Here is a 19,516-nt window from a genome sequence, read left to right on the forward strand (position 1 = left end):
CGAGCAACTGGCCAAACGGGACTCTCATCCGTGTGGTGACAGGGACAGGACAATAAACTTTAACTCGGGGCGCCACGGTGGATAGGAGATGTTAACTACCTCGTCTGGTGTACAGGAGGCCGTGGGTTCGATTCCGACCCTGACGATGCCTGCTGCTGTATATTTGGAGTCTGCGTCTCTCTCTCTCTCTCATCATCATCATCACGGTGGCTAGGAGATGGTGACTACCTCGCCTGGTATACAGTAGGTGGTGGGTTTGATTCCGACCCTGACGATGCCTGCTGCTGTATATTTGGAGTTTGCGTGTCTCTCTCTCATCATCATCATCACGGTGGCTAGGAGATGTTAACTACGTCGCCCGGTATACAGGCGGTGGTGGGTTCGATCCCGACCCTGACGATGCCTGCTGTTGTATATTTTGAGTTTGCGTGTCTCTCTCTCCCCAAGGTCGCATGGACTTTTCTCCACGTCCCCCGGTTGTATTCTCTCCACATTTAGAAACACGCGTTCAGAGTTAGTTGACTGTTATTGTTTATGTCCACACGATGATAATGAGTCCACTTCGTTGGACTATCATTTGTCATGAACAGGGTCGCTTGTGAAACATAGCAGCTGAGTGGGACCTTACACCTAGTGAAATATTTGTTCTTTATCATACAGCGAATTCTCTACTTACGAACGAGTTAGGTTCCTGAAATCTGTTCGTAAGTGCATTTGTTCGTAAGTCCAACTTTACTCCTGTCGATTTCAAACATATTGTACGGCTTGTACACTAAAAACAGGGAATGGCTTTAAAAGTTGTATAATCTCCTATAAATGTAGATACCACTGCTTATTTCCGTTCTGCAGATAGAGATGCCACTGGTTCTTCACGTTCTGCAGATGTAGATGCCACTGGTTCTTCACGTTCTGCAGATGTAGATGCCACTGGTTCTTCACATTCTGCAGATGTAGATGCCACTGGTTCTTCACGTTCTGCAGATGTAGATGCCACTGGTTCTTCACATTCTGCAGATGTAGATACCACTGGTTCTTCATATTCTGCAGATGTAGATGCCACTGGTTCTTCATATTCTGAAGATGTAGATTCCACTGGTTCTTTATATTATGCAGATGTAGATGCCATTGGTTCTTCACATTCTGCAGATGTAGATGTCACTGGTTCTTCGTATTCTGCAGATGTAGATGCCACTGGTTCTTCACATTCTGCAGATGTAGATGCCACTGGTTCTTCACGTTCTGAGGATGTAGATGCCACTGGTTCTTCACGTTCTGCAGATGTAGATGCCACTGGTTCTTCACGTTCTGCAGATGTCGATGCCACTGGTTCTTCAAGTTCTGCAGATGTAGATGCCACTGGTTCTTCACGTTCTGCAGATGTAAATGCCACTGGTTCTTCACATTCTGCAGATGTAGATGCCACTGGTTCTTCACGTTCTGCAGATGTAGATGCCACTGGTTCTTCACATTCTGCAGATGTAGATGCCACTGGTTCTTCACTTTCTGAAGATGTAGATGCCACTGGTTCTTCACATTCTGCAGATGTAGATGCCACTGGTTCTTCATATTCTGAAGATGTAGATTCCACTGGTTCTTTATATTCTGCAGATGTAAATGCCACTGGTTCTTCACATTCTGCAGATGTAGATGCCACTGGTTCTTCACATTCTGCAGATGTAGATGCCACTGGTTCTTCATATTATGCAGATGTAGAGGCAATAGTAGCGCGGGTGACGCTAACCATTGCGCCACCACTCCCCCTAAAAACGTCCACACGACCACGGCAATAGCGACCCCTTGCGTCTCCTGACATCCCTTAGAATTCCGTGCCTCTCAACAGGGGTGGGGAACATGGACCCGTTGGTGTGCGTGACAATGTTCCAGAGCGGAGGGGGGGGGTGTGAGATTAGTTTATAAACAGTAGTAAACGTGTTGAACTTATACCACACATGTCCGGTGTGGGTTTCCCCTACCCGTTCATCACGCTTCTTACTGACTATACACTACACTACTATATACATTACACCGTACACAACACTATACACTACACTACTATATACATTACACCGTACACTACACTATACACTACACTACTATATACATTACACCGTACACTACACTATACACTACACTACTATATACATTACACCGTACACTACACTATACACTACACTACTATACACTACACTACTATACACTACACTCATAATAGAGGTTTTTTGGTTAGATCGCGTAAATATATAAATGTGTCGTTAAAACCCGCCACCACCCGACACAGCCAACTAGTAAGGGTCGTCACGTAAACAGAACGTGCCAATTCGTCACTAGTACAGCACTAGTGTGTAGTGTATAGTGTAGTGTATAGTAGTGTATAGTGTAGTGTATAGTTTAGTGTATAGTGTAGTATACTAGTTCAGCACACCGGTTGTGTGTTGGAGAGCCAAGCCACAACATTTACAATCTGAGTACGACGTTTCGCCAGTAATTACAACTAGCTTCATCAGGCAACAGCCAGATTTGTGAAGTCCACCTGTTTCGATTTAAAGCTTTCGTGACTGCAGGGATTAATCTTTTTGTCTACTTGACAGACCTGTTCTCCACCTGAAGACGGCTGCTTGCGTTGTGGCCGAAACGTCGTGAGAATTATTTTATTATGTATTATTTTTATTATTTTATTATTTTCCTTCTACGTGACTTTACCGAAAGAACCAAGAAGATCCACCTGTTTCGTTCCTTATATAGAGGCGTAGATGTGGTGACCACGCTTTTGCGCTCTTGCGCAAAGTGTGGGGGGGGGGGATTAGTGAGTCAACGTACATGATGCATGTGCATTATGCGAGCCCTTTGAACTTGTCTTTCCTGTCTATTGTGTTGATTAAAATAGCCCTACCAACGGTAATACCTATTGAAGTACGCTGCCCTTTGTAGGCAAGCATTTAAAGAATGTATTATTTGATGATTCGCTTCCACGCAGCACTCAGACAGTAGCTATCCGAATTGGTTAAAGTTATTTTGATTTGATAATAGGGTTTTCCCCTTTTTTCTGGCAACAAAACAGCTGTGTTAAGATGTTATTTTGATTTCTTTCATTTTCGATAGATTCTCTAATTAGTCTTGGCCAGTAGTAGCTAGTTTTGCACAGAACTTCAACATTAAACATTCCTGCGGAGGGAGCTGGTAGGAACGTTGGGTTGCTCGGTCAATGGCCAGGGTCAACGGCGGCGTGGTGTATTCCGCAAATATGCCCGACTGTGAGGGCGGGCACAAGCCGGCGTGAGTAGGTTAAACGTTGAGTTTTATACGGGCACCACGGGGTGACCAGCCCCTCCCCACCCAGCCCCACCCTCCCCATCCAGCCCCTCCCCACCCTCCCCTCCATACCCAGCCCCACCCTCCCCACCTAGCCCCTCCCCTCCCCACCCAGCCCCTCCCTCACCACCCAGCCCCTCCCTGCACGACGGACGGACGGACACAATAATCCCCTGTGGGCTGGTGTAACCAGGAGGTTCCTACCAGTATCAAAGTAAATTGAGTGCCCTTGTTGGCACGCGTGTTCTGCTACTGCCGACAGTTGCATTTGGGAGTATTTAATATTTCGATTTGAAGCTTTCGTGCCTGCAGGAATCCATACTCTTTGGTTCTTTCGGTAAAAGTCACGTGGGTAGAAAAAAAATTAACCCGTAAAAACAAAGTTTTTCACTATAAATCCTTTATATGCGTGGCGGCTAGAGTCCTCTCGTCCTCTGGCTTGAAATGGCTGCCACCTATGGGTCAGATGATTGCATTGCACCATTAAGCAATTGGTAATGAAATATAATATTTTTGTCCTAAAAAGTGTAAAATTTTGGAAAAAAAATTTCCCGACCATTAATTGTCACGCACAACGAGTCTGTGTGGAAAATGTCAGCTCGATTGGATCACGGGAAGTGGGTTAAAAAACGACCGAAAGATTTGCACGGTCGTAAGCAAGCAAGCGAACTTAATATAAAGGATTTAAAAAGTAAAAATATATATGTAAAAAAAATAACAATTTAAAAAATATATAAAATAAAAAATCACGACGTTTCGATCGCAACACAAAGTGGAAAATAATAATATTTTATTATTTTATAATTAATGTTAAGTATATGTTAATACATGCTAATTAGTAAACATTACCGCCTGCTTTATGTTAATGAGTTCGCGTGACGAACCAAGCCCACCCCACATTCACCCCCACCTCACCCTCCAAAAGCGCGCGCTGCATTGTGGGTTGCCCGCGCCTCCATCTGCAATCGGTAGGCTTTACTCGCTCGGTCTCGCTTTCCCTCTCTTCTTATCCTCCCCTCCCGTCCGTGTTTGTCTCCCGAGGTGGTCCTCTAGGTCCCCCCCTCCTCTCCCCAAGGTTCTCTCGGGGTCCGAGGGGACCAGCAGAGAGACCGGCGAGGGAGAGTTCCCCGAACATTTCCCCGAGCTCGACTTACCCCTGACCCACGTCGGCCTTGTTTTGCCTGCCCGCGCGAGTGCGGCGTTTCCCGCAGGGTGGTCAGGCGAGGGGGGGGTGGGGGTTTTAGTGGCGGCGTTCTGTTTATAAACAGCATTGTTGCTTACATCATTTGGACCTCCCTTGCCAGTATATCATAAGATAAGAATAGGTTTTACTGGCCATAGTAAAGCAGGAGTTGTGTTAAGGTGTTATAAACACCAAACTGAAACCTTTTGCAAGGAATCGCGTCTGCATATTTAGACACTAGATTTGAAGTTTTCGTGACGGAAAGGATTCATACGTAGGTAAAAAAAATTAAGTGGTTGTGCTTTCGCTAAGTTGTGCCCACCTGAAGAAGGACGCTTGTGTTGCGCCCGAAACGTCGTGATTTAATTTATTGGAAATGTTTTTACCTACGTGACTTTACCGAAAAAAAACAGAGTATTTTGATACCGGCAAGGGAGGTTTCATGGTGAAGCTGCTTCTCACCCCCAGCTCTCAATGTCCTGTGACAGTGGCATTGCCCTGGTGCTGGTCACATTTAGGCGTTGTCCTCTGGTCTAACGCCGTTTGAGACTCGGCTCGAAAGAAAGCCGTCTCTGGTGTGGACCAATCCGTTTCAAAGGTAATGCTAATATATTTACCAGAGCATGCTCTTTGGTTCTTTAGGTAAAGTCACGTACGGTATGAAATAAATCACAACGTTTCGGGCGCAACGCAGGTTTGAAATGGGTGTAGCCCAAGGGTCATAAAGAAGTGGCCTGGGCTATTGGAGAGCAAAGCCACAACATTTACAATCTGAGTACGACTTTTCACCAGTAATTACAATCGGCATCTAAACAATAGTTACTGGCGAAACGTCGTACTCGGATGTGTAAATGTTGCGGTGGATTTACTCTCCAACGCAAAGGTGTGCTGTGCTCGTAACGAATTGGCCACGTTCTGTTTACGTGACACTGAACCTCACTAATTGGCTGCGTCGTGTGTCAAAAAAATGTAAACACTTACGTGGGACTATCGTTTTTAATGGAAAAGGAACGGATAATGATACCCTGTAATACGATAACAAATGTTTATGTTAATAGCTTCAAAAACTCAAAGAGTCTCTCCCACTTGCTCGCCATCGTTGTCAACGCGTTGCCCGGAATCTTCTCCAGGTGGTCTCCAGAGCCCGGACGGAAACATCGTTGTTGTTGCAAAGTCTCAGAAGCGTTTACAATTTTTTTGAAGCACCCCCTCTACATTTACGCAATCTAACCCAACAAAAACCCAATGTATTATGGATGTAGATAATGTGGGTTTATTGCTACTTAGTGCGACTTTTTGGCTCCCCCCCCCCCCCCCCCGCAACTCTTCGTCTTAACCGTAACATCGTTTTTGTTTCTCTTGGGGTTCGATCACATGAATGGTCATGTGTTGATTGTCTCTCCGCAGCTCTCGTGATCGTGTTATTGTGTAGCCATGGCAACGCTTCCCCTCTCAAACCCCATGCCCGTGGCCGATGTCATCAGAGACCTGGACACCCAGATAGCGGTGAGAGTCCATTACCGCCGCCACCATCACTGCCGCCACCATCGCCGCTACCACCATCACCACCGTTGCCACGATCGCCGCGACCTTTGCCGCCTCCACAGTTGCCACCAACGTCGCCAACATCACCACCACCGTCACCACAACCATCACCACTACTATCACCACCATCACCACTATTACAGCCATCACCGCCACCATCACCACCATTACCACTACTATCACAGCTATAACTGCCATCATCACCGCTATCACCACCATCACCACCACCGCTATAACTATAACCACCATCACCGCCACTATCACCACCACCACCATCAGCACTATTACAGCCATCATCACAACCATCATCACCACCATCAATACTATCACAGCTATAACCACTATTACCATTACCACCATCATTGCCACCACCATCACCACTACTATAACAGCTATAACCGCCATCACCACCGCTATCACCACCGCTATCACCACCGCTATCACCACCGCTATCACCACCACTATAACTATAACCACCATCACCGCCACTATCACCACCACCATCACCACTATTACAGCCATCACGACAACCACCATCACCACTATCACAGCTATAACCACCATCACCACCAACACCACCAATACCAAAATCCAGCATTCGCCACTAAGTGATGATGATGGCACCACGGCGCCTGTGCCAGGCCAGGTTCAATTTGAGGCCACGTGAAGTGTCGAAGGTTCGTTGAAAGGAGGTCTCTGGACAGACCCAGCAGGTGCCATGGGTTTGCTGACTGAGATGACCATCACCGCGATGATCACCATCACTACCATCACCACCATCACCACTATTACAGCCATCACTACTGTCACCGTCACTACCACCACTATCATCACCGTCACCACAGCGCCGCTATCACCATCGCACACACACCCACACACACATACCCACACACATACTCACACACCCACCCACACACACATACCCACACACATACTCACACACCCACCCACACACCCACCCACACACACATACCCACACACCCACCCACACAACCACACACACTCACCCACACACCCACACACCCACACACCCACCCACACCCTGCGACTTGCCAGACGTCATTGGAATAGGGAAAAAGAGTGAACGGTGGTTCTAGTGGTGGTGGTGGTTGATGATCGCTCTGTTTTGTCTCTCCTGTCTCTCTCCCACCTCTCTCCTCCCTTCTCTCCATGTCCATTTCCCCTTCTCTCGACTCCTCCCTGTGCTGCCCTTCACCTCACTTCTCTCCAATCTCTTCCCTTGCTGCAATCTCTCCTCCTGCTCTCCCCTCTCTCTTTCTCCCCCTTCTCTCTCCTTGCCACTCCACTCCATCACTACCCCACCATCTCCCCTCTCTCTCTCCCCCCCCCCACTCTCTCTCTCTCGGTGTCTCTTCCCTTTCCCTATGCCCCCTCTCTTTCCCCTCTCCACCATCAGCTCATCGGACCTGGACCTCACAATCCTAAACAGAAGCAGGATCTGGAGCGTCTCAAAGACCTCAAGACGAAGGCAGTGCAGGTGCGACAAACGGTCTACAATTGTCCATAATTCATTTTTTTTGCATTCGATCGCGTAAATATATTAATGTGTCGTTAAACCCGCCCACCACCACCTGACAGCCATTTACTAATGTTTGTCACGTCGCCTGATGAAGCTGGTTGTAATTACTGGTGAAAAGTCGTACTCAGATTGTAAATGTCGTGGCTTTGCTCTCCAACACACAACCGGTTAGTGCTGTACTAGTAACGAATTGGCCACGATCTGTTTACGCGACAAACCCCTTACTTGTTGGCTGTGTCGGGTGGTGGCGGGTTTAACGACACAACATTTATATATTTACGCGATCTAACCCGAAAACCCCCCCCCCCCACCTCTATCATGGATAAATTAAAACCTGATTTCCGATTTCACCCGGAACGCTGCGGTTTGCCGCGCAGGTCCTCGCCAACATGGGCCCCACGGCTCTGCTCAACGTGTCCAGCCTCGCCACCCGCCTCGTCCCTCAAGCCCAACGCCGACACCTCGCCCGCCAACGTCGTCGCCGCCGGTCCGACGTCCGTCACGACCGCCGCGGGCATCTCCTGCTCCCCGTCCTCCGCCGCTTCCTCCGTTGCCGGTGGCGCGGCCGCCGCCACCGCCGTGGTTACGGGGGCCGTTGGCGGTGGTGCCGTCACCGTGAAGCGAGAGTCTCCGTCGGGGACGCCGGCCGGCGGGGTCGCCGGTGGCCCGCGCTGCGTTGTGGACGGCACGCAGGTGAGAGGAGCTGGCCGGGGATCGACCCACCCCACCAGCCCCACGATCTTCACAGGTACTGCTGCTACTCCTTAACACCTCCACCGCCCCTCTCTTCACCAGGTGCTGAGCAGGAAGAGGCTGCAGGACCTGGTGCGGGAAGTTGACCCCAACGAGCAACTGGACGACGATGTGGAGGAGGTAACGCGGGGTCACGGGGTCGCGCGCGTGTCCAGGGCTTAACGCACGTCGCTGCGAAATCATCTCGCTCGGTGGTGGCCAATCCATCGTGGGCGAGGAGATGTTAATTACCTCGCCTAGTGTACAGGAGGTCGTGGGTTCGATCGCGACCCTAACGATGCCTGCTGCTGTAGATTTGGAGTCTGCGTCTTTCTCATCATTATCATCACGGTGGCTAGGAGATGTTAACTACCTCGCCTGGTGTACAGGAGGTCGTGGGTTCGATCCCGACCCTGACGATGGCTGCTGCTGCTGTATATTCAGAGTTTGTGCATTTCTCTCTCTCCCCGTGGTCACGTGGATTTTTTCCCCAGGTCCCTCCGGGTTTTTATCTCCACATTTAGAATCAACGTCACGCGTTTAGAGTTACGTGGTGTGGACCAATCAATTTCAAAGACAATGCATCATATACTACCAGAGCCTGTTTTGTGTTTGCATGTTCACCACAAGTATATGTGGGGGGGGAGGGTGTGTTTGTGTGTGTCAATGCGTGAAGAGTTTGATAAACAAATTCGAAAAATTATTTTTTTAATCAGGGCAGGAGGCACTGGGGGAGTAACCACTGTACATATTTCGGAATTTGTAATAATTCAGCAAGGCCAGTGCCCAATATGCGTCGAATGAACAAGCATTAGCTGTACGGACATTGTTGTAAAGATATGGCAACTCCTGTAGTGTAGTGGCGATCGCGTGGATTTCGGATTAACCGGGGCAACGTATCTGCCCGGATTGAGCGTGCGCGTGCGACTTGCGATAAACATTTCACGAGAATAACAACGTACGAATGCTTCCTCGGTGATTAATTTGAGCTTGAGGGGAAAATCCACGGGATTTATTCATTCACGGTTTATCCGCAAATCGAGATAAACCGCATGCATAGGTAATCGTAGAAGTCGACTGTAGTTTAGTCAAGTAGATCAGGCGAGGGAGTTGACATCTCCGAGCTGCTATGGTTCTGACTGACCAATCCATCCCCCCTCTCCCTCCATGTTCTCCCGCCCTCCCCCCCGCCTTCCTCTCCCTCCCTCCCCTCCCTCCCCCCAGATGCTGCTGCAGATTGCCGACGACTTCATTGAGAACGTGGTGTCCGCCGCCTGCAAGCTGGCACGCCATCGCAAGTCCTCATCGCTCGAAGTGCGCGACCTGCAGTTGCACCTGGGTACGCTCGCGACTAACGCTCACGTACGGTGCGGAAGAAGTCCACCATACATACAGACACGGTCAAGGGTTGGCTACGTACGGTCCAACACCAATGGAGACTAGGCTCTAAGAAAAGCTGTCTCGGGTGTGGACCAATCAACTTCAAGGACAGTGCATATCATTATCAGAGTTGTTTCTTTTCGTTTGCATTTTGACTGCTTGTGTTGCGGTTATTGCAAACACGATCCCTTGTATAAAGGTGTCAGTTTTGGTACCAGTTGAAAGGGTTAAAACCTATTACTATATGGTGCCAAAAAAGTTCACCGTACATACAGACACGGTCAAGGGTTGGCTACGTACGGTGCCAAAGAAGTCCACCGTACATACAGACACGAGCCCCTTCCCACGAACCCCTTCCCTTTGCCCCTCCCCCCATCGTCGTCCACGCCACCCACAGTGGTGGGGTGAGGGGGGGTGGAAGCTGGGAGGGGAAAAGAAAAGTCACCGTGTTGAGCGCGACCTGACGCGTCACTGCGTCGCCCGTGTCTTTCGCGCAGAGAGGCAGTGGAACATGCGCATACCAGGCTTCGGCTCGGAGGAGATCAGGCCCTACAAGAAGTCCTGCACAACGGAGGCTCACAAGCAGGTGAGGGCGGCGAGCGCTCGCGCGGGGACCTCCTCACGAAGGGGACGTCCGCTACCGTGCGGCGCCGGGCTGGGTTGCAGCCCCCCCCCCCCCCCCACCGCCGCCGCGGCTTAACCGGGGGCTAAGCAGAGGTCGCAACCAGGTACCCGATACCCGTACCCTACCCGATACCTGGCTACCCGTAGCCGTTTGCGACCCTGGTGCGGCCGGGTACGGGTACAGGTAGGCCGTGAGTCACTGGTGAGTCACCGTTTGTCACTCATTTCCCAACGTCTTGTCTCTTCTCACAATTCAAGTTCCTAGAATCAACCCAACTGCGCCTGCAACATGGCTTCATCCCAGAGGTCGCAATCGGGTACCCGTACCTGTACCCTACCCGATACCCGGCCGGGTACGGGTAGCCGGGTATCGGGTAGGGTACGGGTACCCGTTTTCGACCCTGGTGCGGCCGGGTACAGGTAAGGAATCAAAACCCGTGTGCGACCTCTGGGGCTAAGTCGGGAGGCAGTCGCGGCCCTCCCCCCGACGACAGAGGAGCGTGCGACGCTCGCGACAACGAGCGGAGGTGGGGTGGGGGGGGCACGGCCGGTGGTGCATCTGCCGATCGTCTCATTCGGTCAACCCGTGGCGTCTCCCCTAGGTCTAGCCCGTAAGCTCCTGTCAGCAGCGAGCTTTCGACGCTTCACGTGACTGCTTAAGAGTGCACCTAGCCTTGCACAAGCGCCGTGGTGACATCACCGCCACTTGGTAGCGAATGGCGGTTGTTGTGTAATAGTGTGTCTGTGTGTATAGTGGGGGGGAGTAGTGGTGTAGCGGTTAGCGCGCTGTTCTACGAACACTGCGACCCAAGTCGCCGGATTCACATTCACAGCCACCACCAGTGATGATTATCTGAACCGGTCCTGGGCTTCCCCTAGATTGACTGAGCCTCAAATAAGTACCTGGAGTGGTATGTTAAGGAGACAAAGGCGGCCGGGCGTGCTACTGGCCGCCCACCCCCTCGTATGCCGTGACGGCCTTCATAGGCGCTGTTACTCGCTAAGCACTTACCCCAACAGTCTGTTAAGGCTACACGGGAGGATCTTTGTTTACAATGTCTGCATACACACGTGCGCCTCTTCCGTTTCTTTCTTTCCACAGAGGCTGGCTCTGATCCGCAAAACCACCAAGAAGTAAGGGGATGGTGGTCCCTCCTCACCTGCCCAGGGTAAAACTTTCTTTTTTCCCAAATGTAATTTCTCGAGTCAGCCGGATGGGTTCAGAGGGCTCACAACGGCTTTGCTGGAGACACTGCAGCGGGCACCACGGTGGCCAGGAGATGTTGACTACCTCGCCTGGTGTGCAGGAGGTCGTGGCTTCGATCCCGACCCTGACGATGCCTGCTGCTGTATATTTGGAGTTTGCGTGTTCTCCCCGTGGTCGCGTGGATTTTTCTCCGGGGCCTCCGTTTTTTTCCCTACCACATTTAGAATCAACATCGCGCATTTTAGAGTATTTGGCTACTGCTATAAATGTCCACGTGATGATAGGACACTTCGTTGGGCTATCGTTTGTGATAGCCAGTTCACTTCTGAAAAAGAGCTAAATAGTAGCTCAGTGGAGCCTTACCTGGTAACAATAAATAGAAAGAGTTTCCATAGTTTTGCCATTTGGTCACTGGGTGCGTTACGTGTTACAGCAAGTCCTCTGTTTACGTAAAGTGCGTCCGTCGGAAGCGCAACGTTGTGCCAAACGATGCAAAGCTATTGACCGTTGAATTTAGGATGCGTTCCCGGGAGTTGTGTTTTTTTTTTGAGTCAACATTTGCAGAAAGAAAAAAAAATGAAACCTTTCCGATTTACGCACACACGCGGAAGGGAAAAAAAGTTACTTTATCGTTACACTGAGGCTCCCACAAGGCCGTGCGGGAGTCCGTGTGGCTCAAGTTTTTTGGTGCCCAGCTCACGTCGAGTTGCGGCGATCGTGTTCGCTGCGTTTCTCCGCGTTGACGACGTCTTCATAAAAACAACGGCACTGCTGCCGCCGCTGCTACGCCTCTCTCTAAATACAACGAACGCCGAGCCGCTCGCGATGTTCTGAGATTCGGCCGTGAACGGGGGGCACCCACCCCACACCACCCCTGTGACTTGCAGCCGTCTCGGAACGGGGAAAGGAGTTAAAGAAATACCTAAAAAGATGTTGCGTAACAAGTCTCAATAAGTCATATAATGCATGAAGAGAGGGTAGTACAGTACACCGCATGGCGATGTTGTACATTATGCAGTACAGCGATGTTGTACAGTATGGCGGTGCTGTACAGCACAGTATACAGTGCGGCAATGTACAATTTTCAGTGTTGTGCGGTATACAGTGTGGCAGCGTTGTACAGTGCGGCGATGTTGCACGGTATGGTGATGCTTCACTGCAGGGTGATGCATAGTATGTCGTCGTCGTACAGTACACAGCGTAACGATGCACGGTGCACAGTAGGGCAATGCCGTGCTGTATACAGTGTGTCATACAGTGTGGCGTACAGTGTGGCGTGCGGTGCCGCGTGCGGTGTGGCGCTGGTGTACGGTGTACAGTGCGCTGGTGTTATGAACACTTGAGGCTTAAGCGCCTCCCCTGGGAACGCCGTGGTGGAGTCTGTTGCCCGTGCCGCGTTTCAAAGTTTTTCGATGCAGCGTCGCCGCGAGCCAACTTTCACTCGATTTGGAATTGCGCTCGTTGTTAGTGTCAACGACACGGGTCGTTTACGTTTGCTGAGCTTCTTTGGCAACCATACGTTAGCCAAACCGCGCTAATCGGCGGTGCGGGGGGTGGAAGGACTACAAAACTAAACGCAGCGACGACAAGCGGAGTTTGTCTGCATGGTGATCATTTAAAAGTGCGTCCGTAGCTCCCAGCGGCTTCCTAATTATCGGAAAGGAAGAGCATTCCAGACGGCCGCAGAAGCGCACCCGAAAGCGCCCCCCCCCCCCCAATAGCTAAGTCGAGATCCAGTAGCTTGCATAGAAGACCGACATATTTACATAGAGATGCGCCGACTGACTTTCGTAGACCGAACTGTGATTAAACCTTGTTTTTCAAGTAGCGTAGCGAGTTGGAGATCCCAGTCCGCTCCACCGGTGACTTGTAGAGAGAAAGAGAGACCCAAGAAGTCCCACATAGAAGACCCCCCGTGGACTCGCATAGACAAGAGTTGTGGTGGAGACCCCAGCGGTCTGGATAGTAACCCCATAGACACTAGTAGAGACCCATAGAGTTTTTGTGTGGTTTTTAGTTTCACCCCCCCTGACCCTATAGGCCTGTATATATTTCCCTTGAGCTCAAGGGGATTCGTAATCAGCCGGTGGGAATTTTGTTGTCATCGTCGTTGTGATGATCATCATTATTAATGTAACTTTTCACGTGCACCTGCGTTTCTTTTGTAAGTCATTGCTGCAAGGGAGTTCAATAAAAGTGCTCGGAGCGATGATGATCTGCTCGTGTGTGCGTGTGTACGTTGAACTTCTTTCGCACAGTGCGTAGCCAACCATGATAATCGGAGATGCGGGGGAAGGACAACAAAATGAACATATCAAGCAGTTCCAAAGAAAGTTCACGATGTTGTATAGTGGTGTTGCGTATATAGCCGTGTAGTGTGTAATAGTGCAGTGTATAGTAGTGGATAGTGTAGTATGTTGAACTTCTTTCGCACCGCACGTAACCAACCGTGCTCATCGGTGATGCGAGGGAAGGACAACAATCTAAACGTAACAACAAGCAGTTCTAAAGGAATGAGTTCACAATGTAGTATTGTGGTGTGTAACAGTGTAGTGTAGTATGTTGAACTTCTTTCGCACCGTACGTAGCCGGAGGTGCGGGAATTTTGTTTACCCGCGCTTTGACGATTGATCCACGCGTCGCGACCTGATCGGTTCTGCTTGAAAGATCCCGGCGGCGGCGCGATACAAATGAGCCAAATTCGAAAAGAGCACGGCGCAAATATGACTCCGTTGACTCGAGCTGGTTTAGAGAGAGATTGCGATATCTCGATGAGAGGGGAGGGGTTCAGAGTGTGTGTGGCTACACAAGCCACGTGGCTTACTGGAGACTCGAGCTAGTTTAGAGAGGTAGACATCTTCTTCTTGGTTCTTTCGGTAAAGTAACGTAGAATGGAAATAATAAAATAATACAAATTAAACAATAAAATAATTCTCACGACGTAGACAGACTCTGTCTACTCAACAGACCTGCTCTCCACCTGAGGACGGCTGCTTGCATTGCAGAGGTGTGGACTCGAGTCATGTGACTTGGACTCGAGTCAGGAATTTGATGACTTGCGACTCGACTTGGACTTGCATAACAATGACTTTGTCCCACCTATGAGATGTGGACTCGAGTCATGTGACTTGGACTCGAGTCAGACTCGAGTCATGAATTTGATGACTTGCGACTCGACTTGGACTTGCATAACAATGACTTTGTCCCACCTCTGTTGCATTGTGGCCGAAACGTCGTGAGAATTATTTTATTATGTTTTATTTTTATTATTTCCATTCTACGTGACTTTACCGAAAGAACCAAGAAGATGTCTACCTCTAAACCAGCTCGAGTCTCCAGTAAGCCACGTTGCTACACAAGCCACGTGGCTTACTGGAGACTCGAGCTGGTTTAGAGAGGTAGACATCTCTAGAGGGGAGGGGTTCAGGGTGGGCGTGGCTACACAAGCCACGTGGCTTACTGGTTTAGAGATTTAGGCTGCTAGATATCAAGTAAATATCACCGATCGTTCTTTGGTATTCAGCTGCAAATTGCGAGTGGGGGACCAGAGGATGTGCTCCAACTACAGAGGGATCACGCTCCTCAGCGTCCCAGGTAAAGTCTACGCCAGAGTGCTAGAGTGGTCAAGCCTCGGATTCAGGAGGAACAATGCGGATCCCGTCATGGTCGTGGAACAATGCACCAGCTCTTTTCTTTTCTCTCACAGATATTTGAGGGGTCAATGTAGTACGCTTCTCCAGTCCACCTCTCCTTTGTAGACTTGGAGAAGTCACGTGACCGTGCTCCTCGCAATGTCTTGTGCGAGGCGCTGCAGGAGGATGATGTTACCGGTGCCGCTTTTGTACGCTATCCGGTTGACGCTGGCAGGGTTGTTGCCGCTCCTGCTCCGCTCGCGTTTATATTTGAGTCTTTTAGCTTCAATTTTTTAAAAATATTTATTTAAATGAACTTGGGTGTGTGTTTTTAGACCCGGATTTTAACTCTGAAGCCCGCATTAGAAATGTCACCAAAACGGCTTTTTATCAACCTCAGAAATATTGCAAAAGTGCAGCCCTTTCTCTCGCGGGCCATTACCGAGAGACCGGTGCGTGCCTTTATCGCGAGCGGGTTTTACTACTGCAATGCTCTCCTGTCCATTCTTCCTAATGTTGAGGAGTTCCCAGGATGCACTCTGAGACGGAGGTAAGGTTATGGGCTTTCGCCAAAGGTTTATTAAAGATGTTAAAATCTAACACAAGGGTGTAACAGCTCCCAGGGTTTAGGGGGTCCTACACTGAGTCCTGGTGCCTGCCCGGCTAGCTCCGGTCTCTCTCTCCGTGTCGGATCGGGGACTCTGCCGACTCCACCGACCGGAGGGAGAAGCACCTCTTATCGGCTACCACCGGCGTCCTTCCAGACTCACTACTCGATCCCTCTCTACCCCTGGTTCCCTCTCTACACTTCTCACTCTACCCGTTCCCACAGTGACCCCCCGCTTTCATCACGGGGTCTCCCTTAAGTACTCCACGAGACATGACGTCATCGAGCCGCCCAGCGCGCATGACGTCACGTTCTGTGACGTCATCGCACTGGACGGCACACATGACGTCACGCCCCCATTTTACTCCTCTACACTAAGAAAGCAACGGGTAAACCACAGCTCGTTCAGAATGCTGCAGCACGAGCGCTGACCAAGACCAGAAGGAGAGCCGCGCACATTACACCGGTTTTAAAGTCTCTGCACTGGCTGCCTGTCAACTTGAGAATTGATTTCAAGATTTGTTTTTGCTATCGGTTTCTAAGTCGCGAAATGGACTGGGCGCCTGAATACATGTGAAATGGTTCGAGAGGTGCGCACACAGTGTTCTGGGAAGGCAACACTATTTATTTATTAGTGAACACAACGTTGACTCAGTGGACACACCGACTACTCCTTGGGGGCTATCTGCCCATGGATCGTGGTGATGATGATGATGCACTATATTAACCACTACACTATTATCCACTACACTATATACTACACTATATTCTACGCTATACACTACACTATATACTACGCTATACACTACACTATACGCTATACTATAAACTACACAATACACGACTATAATGTGCACGACTTGAGACATACTGGCACGACAAGACAGAAGAGGAAAGTGGAAACAACAAATGATGAAATGTAGCAGTGGACACACATCCTACTACTCGGGGGCTGTCTGCCCATGGATCGTGATGATGATGATGTACATCACGAGTACGGCGACTCGCTGTTTGCATCGCGACCTGTGTAACCTCGATCTGTACCATGTAGCAACACCTGCACCGTTGCAGGACACAAATGATCTCGTAGAGCCGAACAGCGCGTCCCGCTGAAATAAAATCCCTCGATGGGTCTGGCTCACCCAAGAGCCACCAATAGATGTTCTACACAGGGTGGCCTCAGTGTCTGACTTACTTGGCTCACACATGAGACAACTGATGAGCTACTGACAACGGTGATTCACCTGGGAGCCTCGCAAAAGTATGGACGGGTCTGGCTCATCGGAGCTACCACCAAACCCAAACCACCACTCACCACACCCCCACTCACCGACCCCTATACAGGCCTCACAACCACATTCTAGCCTGCACACCAAACCCACACCACCACTCACCTTCACACCACACCACCACACACCACACCACCACTCACCTACCCCGATACAGTCATCATAATCACACACCCCCAATGCCACACACCAATCCACGCCACCAAGGTCTTACACTTTAACTGTGTTAATCTCGTCATAGTTTAAACTTTTCTTAACCTTTGATTTGTTTTAACTCCACTCACACGCATCCCCGAGTCTCGATATCCCCATGGTTATTGTGACGTCACTTTTTTATTATTTGGAGCTACCACGTGCTGCCCCCTATCGGCCACAGCACGTGATGGCTCCAAATGACAGTGGACGTCACAAAACCCAATTTAATTTAGTGTTTGTTTACCCGATGACACTTTGACGCTGTGTTATACTGGTAGGAACCTCCTGGCTACACCAGCCCACAGGGGATTATTGTGTCCGTCCGTCGTGCATCCAAAAATGGGAGGGGTGGGGCTGGGTGGAGAGGGGAGGGTGGGGAGGGGCTGCGTGGAGAGGGTGGGGCTGGATGGGGTTGGGAGGGGTGGGGCTGGGTGGGGAGGGGCTGGTCACCCCGTGGTGCCCTTAAACATTGAACCTACTCACGCCGGCTTGTGTCTGCCCTCACACACGGCCATATTTGCGGAATACACCACGCCGCCGTTGACCCTGGCCATTGACCGAGCAACCCAACTTCTCTACCAGCTCCCTCCACAGGAATGTGTTTAACCGTGATAGTATTTTGACCACATCAAAACTTTGCCCATCGCGGGTATTTCCCATCGCGGATTTGACCATTCGCGCCAAGTTTAATGTTTGATCCGAACATTTTGAAGTTAATGGGAACTAGAGACATAGCCTGGAATGATGCAAAACCCTCAAACAATCTGTCTGGTTGGAATACCCATAGTAAGAAAAGCAATTTTTCAATATCGTAAAATTATTCTAAATTCACACAAAAAACCAAGACTCTTCGGGCAAACGTTCAATTCACTTGAAAGCAAAATGCTCTACCAACACAACTCTTGCTCAATGGCAAAGAACTGTTCACAAAACAGGGCATTGTCAGTGGATTTACTTCTCATTTTGGATCAGCAGGTTATACGTTTGACAAAACACACCAGAGTAAAATGCATCCAATTACACCACCGTTCACATCACACACCAACTTCTTTAAATGTGTGAAAGTCATCGTCCCTACCTCTCGTGATGTCCCATATCTGAAATGGACGTGCTGAAAAATCTATTTAATCAATCCATTAAAATACTTTCATCATCCACGGGAAAAGACGAGCCGCCTCCATTTACACTTGTTGCTGTGGCAGATCTCATCTATAAACCCCTCTCACACATGTTTTCAACCTCTCACCGAAGGTACATTTCCACTAGAGTGGAAATCTGCTCGTATGTGTCCAGTACATATATAAAAAAACAATACCCTAATAATTGTAGCCCAATCGCTGTTCTTTCACCAGTTACGAAAATATTCGGAAACATGATTAAATCACAAACCTCTACCTAAAAAGTCACAATCTCGTGCACAGTAATCATTCTGGTTTTCGTGAGCATTTACTGTACCACCAGAGCCATGGTGGATGTCTTTACATTTCCTCTTTAGTAATCTGGATAAAGGGCGCCACAACTGTGCACTCTTCCGCGACTTGTCAAAAGAACTTTGGACACACTTGACCACGACAGTCCACTCGCAAGACTTGGTCAACGAACATTTTCAGACGGTACAACGGAATGGTTTAAGAGCTACCTGTAAGACCGTTCTCAAAAGGCGCTAACATCGTGATAACATCTCGTCCACAAATATTGAAACAACAAAGCGTATTTGCATTTTGATTTAAAGCTTTCGTGACTACAGGGATTCATATTGTTGGTTCTTTCGGCAAAGTCACGTAGAAGGGAAATAATAAAATGAAATAAAAATAATCAAATTTTCCTGCTGTGGATTTCACACCTGATGACGATTGCTTGTGTTGCAGTCGAAACGTCGTGATAATTTTATTGTTGTATATATATTTTTTTCTTTTTTTTTCCCTTCTACGTGACTTTACCGAAAGAACCAATAAAGGGTATTTGCACAAGGTTCCTTGCTGGATTCAATTTTGTTCTCGTTACATTTAATTCAAAATCAATTGTCATTACTCAAATCGCCCCTAAATTCCCAAGCATACGAAGATCATGGTCCTTCCTCAAATACAAATCCAGTTTCATTCCCTTCACCTGTTGCGGATATCAGAAACAACATCAATGAACAGAGTGCTTTAAATACTTAGGTTCATTGATTGATTCAATACTTTTAATCAAGTCAAAAATAGGATTTTGTATACAGAAACAAACATTGGATTTCCGTTGTTGAAGTTATTATTCTATCACTGTTTGACTAT

General features: G+C 49.1%; 1 protein-coding gene across 1 annotated transcript; it reads left to right on the top strand.

The window, feature by feature from the left end:
* Positions 1-4,218: 4,218 nt before the first annotated feature.
* On the top strand, positions 4,219-13,735 carry TAF12 (TATA-box binding protein associated factor 12). The gene is given in 9 exon segments (XM_078879874.1): positions 4,219-4,277; positions 5,900-5,998; positions 7,455-7,535; positions 7,955-8,095; positions 8,097-8,270; positions 8,373-8,450; positions 9,534-9,648; positions 10,187-10,275; positions 11,416-13,735. Coding segments are annotated over 8 exon segments (786 nt in total). The 5' UTR covers positions 4,219-4,277; positions 5,900-5,926; the 3' UTR covers positions 11,452-13,735.
* The last annotated feature ends 5,781 nt before the right edge of the window (positions 13,736-19,516 follow it).

This window comes from Lampetra fluviatilis, chromosome 55, assembly GCF_964198595.1.
Source record: "Lampetra fluviatilis chromosome 55, kcLamFluv1.1, whole genome shotgun sequence".
In the NCBI taxonomy this organism is placed as follows: Eukaryota; Metazoa; Chordata; class Hyperoartia; order Petromyzontiformes; family Petromyzontidae; genus Lampetra; species Lampetra fluviatilis.